This window comes from Gossypium arboreum, chromosome 9 (assembly GCF_025698485.1).
Source record: "Gossypium arboreum isolate Shixiya-1 chromosome 9, ASM2569848v2, whole genome shotgun sequence".
In the NCBI taxonomy this organism is placed as follows: Eukaryota; Viridiplantae; Streptophyta; class Magnoliopsida; order Malvales; family Malvaceae; genus Gossypium; species Gossypium arboreum.
This window is the reverse complement of record NC_069078.1, coordinates 67,455,066-67,468,324: the sequence shown is the minus strand read 5'-3', so window position 1 is coordinate 67,468,324 and position 13,259 is coordinate 67,455,066. Positions and strand designations below refer to the sequence as shown.

At 30.7% G+C, this 13,259-nt stretch overlaps 1 protein-coding gene and 1 long non-coding RNA gene across 2 annotated transcripts; both read left to right on the top strand.

The window, feature by feature from the left end:
• Positions 1-2,834: 2,834 nt before the first annotated feature.
• LOC128280546 (uncharacterized) lies at positions 2,835-3,936 on the top strand. Its single transcript, XR_008270641.1, has 2 exons — positions 2,835-2,895; positions 3,701-3,936. It is a non-coding gene; the product is annotated as an uncharacterized LOC128280546 (long non-coding RNA).
• Positions 3,937-6,722: 2,786 nt separating this feature from the next.
• Positions 6,723-10,450, top strand: LOC108452295 (uncharacterized). Its single transcript, XM_017750071.2, has 9 exons — positions 6,723-7,413; positions 7,491-7,677; positions 7,821-7,954; positions 8,037-8,149; positions 8,306-8,549; positions 9,478-9,630; positions 9,727-9,806; positions 9,891-9,940; positions 10,039-10,450. Exons 1-9 carry the CDS (start codon positions 6,904-6,906, stop codon positions 10,179-10,181), a joined length of 1,614 nt encoding a protein of 537 aa, XP_017605560.1. The 5' UTR covers positions 6,723-6,903; the 3' UTR covers positions 10,182-10,450.
• Positions 10,451-13,259: the final 2,809 nt, after the last annotated feature.

Below are 13,259 nucleotides of genomic sequence, written 5' to 3'. Positions count from 1 at the left end.
ACACAATAATTTAAAAACCCTCATCCAAGCATCCAGGTTTTTTTTTTCACTTAATACCAAAATTTTTGCTAAAGCCCAAGTTTGAACCCAAGATTTCTCCAACACTTCTCAAAGCCATTAACCACTAATAGCAAACATTTAATTGTTTCATTTCATTGCACAATTAAATACCTATATACAACCTCCTTACGGACCCCCACTCAAGGCCCAATACTTCTAGGCCCAAATTCGGGGTGTTACAGTCATTGTGATGTCCCAAGCTTGCCTGTCATAATGCCACCCTTTCCGTCAATTTAAGAACTCGTCGCATCATAATGACGTCCCTCATTGGGTCATCGCCCCTCATCACAACGTCAGTATCCTTCACGTCATGACGTTTTGCCTATTTCACATATGTCTTTGTTAAGTGCCTGCAAATTGTCTGATAAATACAAGGTACACCCCCACAAATCTCCAAATTGACTTGTATTTACCACCTTCTTCTCTAGGCCCCGTCACGGGTCAAACTCGATCTTTGCAGAATGTCAACCAAACCCAAATCATTCTCAAACTTGGAAATCGAAAGACTCCTAGTCTTCAAATCAAGGTTGTATAATGTAACAAGGGCCAATAACACACGAATAGAATTGTGCTTCACAATAGGAGAGAAAACGTCAAGGAAATCAACTCCCTCCACTTGATTGTCACCCATTACGATCAATATTGCTTTAAACATTTACTTTATCTAAAATTGTTACAATCTAAAATATGTGATTTGATCGAACTTCTCAATATCAAAATTCATTGTCACCATCCATGAACGGGTCAATTGCAGAATCTGAACCAAGCTCTAATACTAGTTTATTGGGGATCAATCTGTATAAACAATGAAATAGAAAAGGTAGAGAAGATTGAACACACAAATTTTATGTGGAAAACTCCTTCGAAGAGGATAAAAGCCACAGAAAACATGAGGCTTCAACTTTTCACTAAATGAGTAAACAAACGAGAGTATAATATGGAGAAAATAAATCTAAATCTACTAAACGTACATTATCCAAAACATTGAATACAAAGCCCTAACTCTCATAGAGAAAACAAAAAAACAAAACCCTAATTCTTATAGAGCTCTCTCGAAAGGGGCATAAATTTCTCTCTATATGTAATGGCCTAAATTCAAGGTTATCGGAACAATGGTTTCGTAACCATAGATCCGATTTAAAGAAAAATTTATTTTAATATTTTTGCTTGAAAATTTATATGATAGGAAAATTGTATGAAAATATTGATAGGAAAATTTTATCGATTTAGTGATTAGTTCGAAAAAGAAATTATTGAAGAAATTGGGTAAAATAAGGTATCGGGACCTCTATCTCATAAAACCGAGTCAAAAATAATTTTATAAATATTTATGAAATGTTATTAATGTGGTATTAAAATTTCGTTAGGAAATTTTAATGTTTGGGTAGTCAATTAAATGAAAAGGACTGAATTGTAATAGGTGTAAAAGTTGCTAGAGTGATTAGATAGCTTATTAGTCTAATGAGAAAGGATTTAAAAGGTAATTAGACCCAAAAGTTATTTGGGCTGGCCGGGAAGGGTATGCAATCAGCAGAAAAATTGATAAATTAAGGGTAAAATTGGAATATTGCAAAATTAACTAAATAAAACTAGGACTAAATAGGAAATATCTAGATTTCTCTTCATTTCTCTTCAATTCCAGCAGCTAAAAACGCCATAGGAGGGTTCTTTAAGCTGGTATTTCATAATTTTGCACCAAGTGAGTTAATCCTTGCCTTTTCTTGTAATTTTGTGTTTCTAAGACTTTTACAACTAGATCCTACTATTAAATTCATTAGTTTTGATTTCATGGATGAAATTTAAAGTCACCATGGTTGAGTTCTGTAAGTTTATGATGAAATAGAATGAAATTAAAGCTTTAATTTGTTTATAAGATGATTTTATTAGGCAATTTCAATGGAAATTGATTTTTGGGACCTAATTGTGAAAATGTTTGGAATTAAAGTCTATTGCTGAAATTCTGATTCCTAAAGGTTGTAAACTAGTTTAAGGTGATATAATAAAATGTTAATTGAGAAAATCAGCTCAATTGAGAGGCTAATTGAGTAGGGATGAAATTATCATTTATTAAAAGCTTAGGGAAAAATGGTAATAAACAGCTTGCACTAAAACAGTTTGGACAGCAGCAGTAGACTAACTTTGAAAAATCACCAAAATTGTAGAAATCGAATTAGAAGATGAAAAAATATGTAATTAAAGCTTATTGAGTCTAGTTTCTCATAGAAGAAATATTGTAAGCAATGGATTTGTAAATTTTGAGATATAATGAATTTTGTGAGACAAGGTCAGAATGAATTCGGGTTCCCTGTTCTGACTTTGAGAAATTATAAAAATTGAATAAAAATAATTAGGGACTTAAATTTATATGTCTAGAATTCTGAATGAGTCTATTTTAATAGAAACAAACAAGAACATCATTTGAATTCTGTATAAAGAGATAATTTATTTTTAGTGAAGAAGGGTCAGAACTGTTAGACAACAGAACAGGGGTGACTTTGAAGAATAAACTGTACTCATTGGCTAAACCAAAAATTCTGAAAATTTTATGGTAAAAATATATATGAGTCTAGTTTCAGGAAAATTAACGGATCTTAATTTCGAGTTCCGTAGCTCAAGTTATAAATAATTTAGTGACTATGACTCAAGTAGACAGCTTTGAATGAACTATAAATAATAGTTGAATTATAGAGAATGTTGCATATGAACATGAAATGTATTAAATTGATAATTAAATTTATTTATTTAGATCCAGAAGATTCAAATACTGAAGCTAGATCGAGGAAAGGAAAAAGTTCGGGATTAATAGATTTTTACTGTTTACAATCAAGTATCAAGGTAAGTTCGTGTAACTTGAATTATATTCTTAAATTACTTGAGATTGTATGTTTTGATATGAATATGATTTGAATGTTCATTGTATGAAAATTTATGAAACATTGATATATTTGATAAAATGGGAAGAAATCCCGTTTGAATGAAAGGAAAATTCGATGGATCTCTGAAAAGGAATTGACGGTAAAAGGATCTAGCCGGACGGGTGATCCTATCTGATATAGCCCTCCAAGAATATGTGTAAAATGGATTTAGCCGGACGGGTAATCTGAATTAGGGTCTGAATTTAGCTTTGACTGGTAATTCAGATCAAGCTCATTAGAGTAATTGTCGTTGCGAGGATTTAGCCTTGACCGGTAATCCCGACAATACTCTATGAGTTTATATTGCGAGGATTTAGCTTTGGACTAGTAATCCCACCGCAAGGTTGAGGTTCATGGAGTGTGCTCTCGAAATGGAAATGTGCGCACATGAATATGAATTGACGGACCGAATTGTACACTAAAAGTGTACCTCTGAAAATCCATTGAAATTCGATAAATTCAACGGGATAAATATGAAAATAATAAGGAATGAAAATCATGGTATTGATGAGTACATCAATCATGGTATATATATATTATTGATACATGGAAATTATTGTACTAACTTGAATGTTGAGTTTGTGCATGTTAGGGTAATAATGCATTGAATGGATATATGAATGTTTATTATATTGTATTGAAAATATTAGGTAAGTATAATTCTTGTTACATGAGCTTACTAAGCACAAAGTGCTTACCCCGTTTCCTTTTTCCCTGTTTTGTAGTGTTAAGAGCTCGGAGGTCGGATTTGGTCGGAGACACATCACACTGTCAACCTCAGGATTTCGGTATATAAAGAAACTTTATTTTGGAAATCAATGGCATGTATAAGCTAACAAAGTAAATGTTAACGTGAAATGAATGTAAAGTTAGCCATTAGTATGGTTAACAAACCTGGTTATAGATATGTGATGACGTTATTTTATATAAATGCATGAATCTATCATAAAAATATGTTGAATTGATTTGGTTGATGTGGATTGGTCTCGATTTAATATTACAGGGAAGGTTAGATATTTATAAAAGGGCTATATTGAATATAAAAAAAAAAAATTAATTAATTCGTAAACTCCGGTAATGCCTCGTACCCTATTCCGGCAATGAATACGGGTAGGGGTATTACACTATAGTTGTAGATTTTCTTCTCTTTTGTCGAGAACTCTGCTAATGGAGATGATCAAGCTTGTGGGCTTCATCGAATTTCAATCTATAAATAAACATTTTCTCAAACTTTTGTCTTTTATAGTTTATGTCTATCATGTGTTCGGCAAAATGTTTGTGTGGGATTTAAGTTTGGTCATGTGCTAAATTTGTCAGTGGTTGATTATGAAATTAATTATTGGTCTAAATTGATGTTCGTGCTTGTGATTTATGATTTGTTCATTTGTATCAAAGTGCTTTATACACTAGAATTGACACCTCTAGTGGAAAATCGAGATAGGTGAAACCAAAAGAATATCCTATCATTTAGAACTTCATTATGAATGTGCCATGTAGAGATACCAAAAGGAGATTTATGTGCCTAAGTAAGACCAAGAGGAAAGCTTAGGTGGTAATTTCTAGTTAGGATAAGACCGAAAGGAGAATCAGAGTTAGGAGTGGCAAGCAATATTTTCATGTCATGCTTATTAGCTTAGTGAACAATTAGTAGATCAATTGACCATCGCTTTGATAATTTGCATGGTTCTAAAGCAAGGGAGAACTGAATTAGATTACTTAGTTTTGTTGATAATATAGATTTAGTTTATTCAGATTAATTTTTCGGATGCACTAATATTTCCAACTCAATTAGATTAGTAATTGTTTAGCTTGTAATTAACTTGATAAACACATTTACCAATTTGACATTCTTTTGGGTTCAATCATTGGAATGCTCAAAGTGTTCTATTGTAACACTTATAAATATTACAACTGACCTGTCACGCTTACAATACACCGCTATAACTATAGTTACAATTGTATTTGTGTTTATTCATAATCATAACGCATGCACACCGAAATGCGGTCATATTAGTAGAGTAGCAAAAGATAGTTTATTGGTTTTATAGACCATCAATAATCATCATACAACACATCTCAGGAATACTAACTCTGCAACGGATGCAATGATTAAGGTGGATTGGGGACTTCTTTTGGCCTTACATGTCTTCTAGAATCCACCTCTAGTGGTGGAGTTATTAGTTTGCCAAGAAAGGAGCACAAATTTTTAGTTCTCTAGCTAGCCGTTTGGGTTAGCTTCAATTTTATGTTAAAAGAAAAAGTAAGTGAACATCTTTCTTCCCTATTTCTGTTTGTTGATTCCCCTGTTCTATACCCCTCATTTTTTTCAAAAAATCATATTTTATGATTTTAAATTAGTAGGAACTTAAAAGCATCTTTGGCCTTGTTAAGTCTATGTAGCTCAACATTTATGGAATTCATCTAATTTTCAATGTAGGAAATAATATTGGCTCATTGAGCAGTTGCAAGGTTGTGGACAGGTTCATATGATGCAAAATTAGAAGCACTATCAACTCCAATTTCTTTCTCTTCAATTGGATTAAATCCACAACTTATACTTAATACAAAGACTAATAATAGAACTTGACCTAAAAATCCAATTTAACCTTAGACTTCATCTTGAACGATAATAAAACAAGAAATTTTATCACACACGTATGCATGTGGAAACTACGTATTTAGAATGCATATACGCATTTAAAAATAATATACAATAAATAATGAAATGTAATGTTTGAAACTAACATTTATGCAATATGTACAAAATTAAAATAAAAAAATTAGTTTAAATTATGAAAAGAAAATTTAAATAGATAAATACAACAAATTGATAATATTAAATGCACTCCAATTGTTTATAATGGTATTGCCATTTTTTTAGTTGATACCGAATTTACTTGTAAGACCAATTCAATCAATGACATTATTGATATATACAAATAATGTGGGAAGGGCGAAGCTAGAATTGTTGATAAGGCGGGCCAAGATATATACATGTTACTGGCGGAGCTTACTTTTAAGTATTTTTAAATCCGAGATAACCTTAGTTACTAAAATTTAGGAAAAACAAAATAAATTAAATGCTTAATTTGTATTAAATATTATAATTATTTAACTTTATTTTTACCTAATTAATATTTAGATACCATTTGTACTTAGATGTTACAATTACTAAACTTTATTTTAACCAAATTAATATTTAGGTACTACTTTGTATTAGTTTACTAAAATAAACTAAAAATGTTACAAATTTATTATAAAAGTTATATATTTTATCAAAGAAATCCAATTAAAAAAATTTTAAAACTTTTTGGGGCAAACACAATTTTTTCTTTTCTTAAAACTAATTATAATATCAAAATAAAAAATTTAAAATTTTAAAAGAGTTTAAAGAAAATTTCAAATTTTAGAGGATCAAGCCCTACCAACTCCCCTAAATCCGTCTTTGAACGTTGGGTGAAACAATTTATTTAATAACATTAAATTATATAAAAGAATATCAAAATAAGGCTTCAGTAGAATAGGTAAAAAATTTATAGATGCTTGTAGTTAAGTTCAAATATTAACCTTTGCGATTTTTTATTGTTTATTTTAAAAATAAGAAAAAAACAAAAAAATATCTTTGTAATAATTAAATTTATATAAAATATATAAAGATATTTTACTAATTCTTTTAATTGAATTAAGGTGAATTGATTTGTAATAGCAACTCAATCACATATTTAAATAATAGTATAGAGAATGATGGTGATGTAGACTATACCTTCAAATAATAATTTAAATCTAGACTGCAATTTCTTAAAAGAAACATGCTTCACATAGACAAGATGGCAAAGTTTTAGAGCAAACAAATTCTTATTTCTACTCATCTTTTTGTGAGCATTCTTTTGGGAGGAAAATACTAAGTAAAATCCGTATTACTATATATATGAGCAATTGTTGTTTGGACCCTGGCGTTGCGAAAGCCTTCGAAGCTAAAAAAACAGAGCCTAACAAATCATACTACTGTTTCGTAGATAAAATAAGAGCAATGAACTATTCTCCTAAATTTCCAGTCCAATGGGTTCAACTCATGGTTATGATTCTTTCAATCACATTGACTGGCATCGCTGCCGGCCGGACCGACATTCCGAGGCTTAGTCCGACGAGAGGAATAATCATGGAAGACCCAGACCTTTTATCTTCGGCAGCAGTTTCAGATGATCTTCAAACTTTCTATTACCCTCAAACACTTGATCACTTCAACTACCAACCTCAAAGCTACGCCACTTTCCAACAAAGATACGTCATGAATTTCAAATATTGGGGCGGAGCAAACAACAATGCGCCAATTTTAGCCTATCTCGGAGCGGAGGCGCCTCTTGACGGTTCTCCTACCGCAATCGGTTTTCTCAATGATAATGCCGTCAGCTTCACTGCTCTACTCGTCTACATTGAGGTAAAGAATTGAAACTATATTAAAAAAGAAAAACAAGTTTCTATGACATTGATTATCGATATATATACCTTGATCAGCATCGATACTATGGGAAATCAATACCATTTGGATCGAGAGAAGAAGCCTTTAAAAATGCAAGCACTTTAGGGTATTTCAACTCTGCACAAGCTATAGCTGACTATGCAGAAATCATCATGCATATCAAGAACAAACTTCGTGCTTTTTATTCTCCGGTCATCGTTGTTGGAGGATCCTATGGAGGAAGTAAGTACAATCATTATCGTAAAATTCTTAACCTTTTAGCCCAAATTTTTTGAACTTGGACCCCTTAAAATTATATAATTTTTGGTCGCCCCTGTCCGTTACTGTTGGTAATCATTTTTGTTTTTCAATGGAAATGAAAACAGTGCTTGCTTCATGGTTACGTTTAAAGTATCCTCATGTTGCTTTGGGAGCTTTGGCCTCATCAGCTCCAATTCTTTACTTCGACAAAATTACACCAAGGGGAGCTTACTTTTCAGTCGTCACTAAGGATTTTAGGGTATTTATTACCCTTAACTTTCGTCTTAATTTTTCCTCACCTCGTGAATTCAATTTTAATGTGATAAGGAAATCATGTACAGGAAGCGAGTGAGAGCTGCTACCAAACCATACGAAATTCGTGGTCTGTAATCGACAAAATTGCTTCCCAACCCAATGGTCTTTCATCCCTCAGCATGATATTCAAAACTTGCAAGTATGAACATCCAATTCCCCCATTCCATTCCAATTCCCCCATTCCATTTGAAAGCATGCATATAATTCTATCAAAGTACAATTAAAACCCGAAATTTAATTCATGTAATTTATGCAATCTCAAATCAACCAACTAATTGCTTTTGTTGGTTACTAGACCTCTGAACAAATCTTCAGAGCTAAAAAACGCGTTGGAGAATATGTATGCCTCAGCAGCACAATATGATAGCCCCCCACGATATCCAGTAACGGTGGTATGTAGAGGAATCGATGGAGCAAATGAAAAGCAGGATATTCTTAGTAAGATTTTTGCAGGCGTTGTTGCTTATAGAGGGAATCGTTCTTGCTATATTAATCCACCAACCAATGAATCCGAAACAACTGTAGGATGGAGATGGCAGGTATATATTCACATACTCTTTTCACCAAATATTATCTAAGACTAACCTTTGAAAAATTAAATAAATACATATTTTAGATGTTAAAATTTGAAATATTATTTTTAAAATAAATTAATTTCTTAGATTAATAAATAATATTGACAATATTAATGCCATGAATATGACAATGCTAAAACCAACAACATATATAGAACAAACTTTGGGGCAAGGTTTATTGCTTTGTTTGGTAGTTGTTATCTGTTCCTTATGAATGATTATTTCATTGAGTTTTAATTAATATGGCTAAATTGAAAATGACTTTTATTTATTTATTTAAATTTTGATTATATATATTTAGAATTATTTCTCTTCTCTCTCAACTCATAAATAGGAGGATAATGTATTTCAGCGCACTCGAATACATGTTCTCTTACATTAACAATAATGTTCATGCTAATCGAACTAACACTCAGTCGACAAAATGATTTTTTTTTATATGTAAAACTTAGAGAAAATGACCCAAATGTAAATTTAGAATTTATTTTTTTGAAAAAAATATTCGTCCTAGACTACACTTACAACGTTGAAGAACTCCTTGTCTCCCCATAATTTTTCATCTTTTTCAAAAATAAATTTTCATTCCAAATTAAATAATGAAAAAGAAAAGTCATCTTGGCCACACAATTGACCTTAATGACGAAAATGACGAAACAACGATCATGAGTATGATTTATTTAAACAATTCATCTCTTCTTTTTATTTTATTTTTGAGTTAAATTATGATTTTAATCTATAAACTTTAATTTAACATTTTAGTCTTTTTTTACTTTTATGATATTACTAGATAATTGAGTATTAAAAATAAAAAATCTAATTTAATATTTTAACAGTAGTAATTAGTATAAAAATCTAAAATCATATTATGACATATATATATATATATATATAGACATGCAGTGAAATGGTGATACCCATAGGCATCGGGAACAGGACGATGTTCCAACCTGAGCCGTTCGACCTAAACAGCTTTATACAACAATGCAAGACAATCTTTGGTGTTCCTCCTCGCCCTCATTGGGTCACTTCTTACTACGGTGGCCATGTACTTTTATTATTTTCTTCACCATATTTCTTCTCTTTTTTTTAGTATTTTATTATTGATAAAACCTCAATTATTTAAAAATGCAAAATTTTGCAGGATATAAAACTTATTCTCCAAAGATTTGGTAGCAACATCATATTTTCAAATGGTTTGCGAGATCCTTACAGTCGGGGCGGGTAATAATTATACATGAAAAAAGTCTCGTATACAAAATAGAAGTCAAATTTTATCTCTTAAGTTATTTTTTAAATTTATTGTAGGGTTCTGGAAAATATTTCAGAAAGTATTCTTGCTGTAAAAACTGTAAATGGTAAGTATATATATATATATATATATATATATTAGTCCATTAAAATTAGTATAGAAAAATGGAAGAGAAAGGTAATGAAAATTATGTATAAAATGCAGGATCTCATTGCTTGGATATACTTGCACAAAATGCAAGCGATCCAGAATGGCTGGTGAAGCAACGACAAACAGAGGTAGAGATTATGAAAGGATGGATAGCTCAGTACTATGCTGATCTCAAAGCCATTCTATTTAAACAATAGGAATAGTTTACTTAATTAATTAGTTAATTTCCACGATGGAAATTGAATCAATTTGCTTATCTTTAATAATTAATAGCCAGACTTCAGGCTTCCCTTATTAATGTTTAAATGTATTCATATGGATCTAATTAAAAAAAATTGGATACATATGGATCCTTTCTCTATGTTACTATGATCTTTTTTAGGTTGTTAAGGGCTAGTTTAGCATTGCTTTTGAAAAGTGTCCATTTTAGACATTCTATTATAAAGTAACAAATATGCTGTCGAAACCATAGCTGTCGAAACCATTTTTTTTGAAAAACAAGGTCGTCAACTTTTTATTTTGAAAATGAAAATTGGGAGTCGCCACCAATCTTTTTTGTTTAGGTGTGATCAAATCACTTCGTAATTTGATTGTTTTAATAAAATGTTTTGTTTTACTAAAATAGTGAGTTTGGTCTACGAAATTTAAGAAAATGGGTTCGGGAGTCGGTTACGTACGAGGAAGGATTAGCACTCTTGTAACGCCCAAAATTGGTACCTAATTGATTAATTAATATCTTAATGTCGAAAGTTGAAAATTCGTAAAGAATTTAAAAATATAATCCTCCTTTTTTATTAATGTTAATTTTACAAAAAATATTTAGATAAATCGAAGCGGATGCTAAAGACTTTCTTGTCCCGAAGTGATAAAATGTCACATCCAGTACATTAGGACACGACATTTTACCCTCGAGAATAAGCTTGTCTTTTGATTTTCAAAACTCATGCATTTTAATTTTAAATGGATATTCGGTCATTTGGATCAAACGAGAAAAATCGAAACATAGTACGTTAGGGCACGATCCCTCGAATTTACAAAATTCGACATATCACCTCATTTTTGAAAAATTTGTTTTGAATAATAAAATGTGTAATATTTAAAAGATGTGTGTTTATCTTATTTAAAGGTAATATGCAAATAAAATAGTCTCGCTAACCAATAACAAGAACATGAATATACTAAAAAAATTTACAATAGTCACGAAATATATACTACTTAAATACGAATAGGAACAATCAAATAAAAAGTAATTGACATAAAATAATGACATAATAATAATAATAATAATAATAATAATAATAATAATAATAATAATAATAATAATAATAATAATAATAATAATAATAATAATGATGATAAAATCTGAATTTTGAAATACATAAAATAAACAATTAAAATAAATAAACACAAAGGTGAAATGAAAGAAAATAAGAAACAATTGTAAAATGTAATGAAGGAAATATTAAATAAACAAAATGAATAGGTAAATGAATCTCAATAAAATATTTGAATAAAGACTAAGACAAAATAAATAAATAAATAAAATAACAAATGAAATAGGTTGTGAGGAAAAGAAAGAAAAAAAAAATTGAAATTACGTAAACTAAGGATTGAATTGAATATTGAAACAAAATTAAGGGGAATAAGTTGTAAATAATCAAAATATACCAAAAGGATTAAAATATAACTCGCAAAAAAAAGGCAGGGACCGAATGAGCAAATAATCCCTCCCCATATGCGCGCCATTTAAAAAGGACTAAAATAAAATTTTTTAAATTAAAAAAAGATAACAGAAAAGGAAATAGAACTGTATTGAAACAAATGTAAAAGGCGGGAGACCTAAAGCACAATTAGACCCCATAAAGCAAAACACGCGGTTCTAAGGTTAGGGGGGTCGGGTCGGATCTAGTCATATGCCAAACAACGCCGTTTTGGCCTATGGGCACTGGCACCAAAACGGCGCCGTTTTATGCGATTATAAAGTCAAAAAAAGTTTACAAGAAAAAATCATTTTAACCCTCAATACCAAAAAAAAAAAAAAAACAAAAATCCTTTCCTTTTCTCTCAAGGCCCTCCATGGCCGGCCTAGGGTTCTGGCGAGTGGTCACAGTGGTGGTTGTCGGTCACCGGCAACGGCGCCGCCGTCCATGGTGGCTGGAAAAATAAAAAAAAAATCTTTTTTTTTTTTTGCTTTGTGAATTGCCGAACTCTTAAGAGGTCGTTTTTCATCGAAAATGACAAACCTCTTTCACCAACGGCTACGGAACGCGAAGGGCAAGATAGTTTCGACCTCTCCTTTTGTATTTTTTTTTGTTTATTATTCTTTTATAAATGAAAATGAAGCAAAAAACGAAGTAAAAAAAGAAAATAAAAGAATCAAAAAGAAAAAAAGGAAACACATTTTTCAACTTTGAATTTGGGTTTTTGATTGCTATTGTGTGCATAAAAAATACATTTGTGTTTTGTGGGGCTTTTATAGTCGCATAATCTTTTTACAATTCATTTTGTTTTTGTTTCTATTTGCTGCTGTGGCATTTGTTTGTCTGCAGGTATTGAAGTACGGAAGCTGTACGAGCATGTCGACGTGGAGGCGCGGCTGTGGTGGCGTACGGCGCTTGGAGGTGCTGGAGGCTGGTTGCGGCTCAAGGCTAGGGTTTTCTTTTTGTTTTGGCTGAAAATTGCTTAAGCTGTTGGGCCATTGGGCTTTTAGAGTTTTTAAATTTTGGGTTTTAAATTTGGGTTGTTTTGGGATTTGGGTTTTAAATTTGTATTGGACTTGGACATTTTATTTATTTTGGGTTTTATTCTATAAATTGGGCCAAACTAAAATTGACATATTACGTATGCATTTAAATAATGTTCAAATTAGTTAATATTATGATATTTTAGCAAGAATATAAAAATAATTTATTATAACTTATTGTTAATATTTTAATATACTAAATATTAATTTTACATGTTTCTAAGTAATTAATATTATTTTTTATAAAATTTAATTAGAATATATAAACTATATTTTAAATATTTAAATATAATCATTAAATATTTGTAATTAGATATTAACATAGTTGTATTATTTTTAAAAGATTTTTTAAGATCTTGAAGATCTTGAAAATGGAAGAAAATAGAAGGAAAATTAAAAAGAACCAGAGGGAAGAAGAAATTGTTACCGTGAAAATTGATGAGGGCAAAAAGGTAATTAATTAGCGAAAAGTACTTTTGGCCTAGAAAAAATTAAAATTTTTAACTTCTTCAACTGAAGAAACGGACTTTTT

Coding starts and splice junctions, on each gene's coding strand:
- LOC108452295 (XM_017750071.2), top strand. CDS start 6,904: ATGAGCAATTGTTGTTTGGACCCTGGCGTTGCGAAAGCCTTCGAAGCT. Junction 9,807..9,890: donor GATCCTTACAGTCGGGGCGG/GTAATAATTATA, acceptor AATTTATTGTAG/GGTTCTGGAAAATATTTCAG. Junction 9,941..10,038: donor TGCTGTAAAAACTGTAAATG/GTAAGTATATAT, acceptor TATAAAATGCAG/GATCTCATTGCTTGGATATA.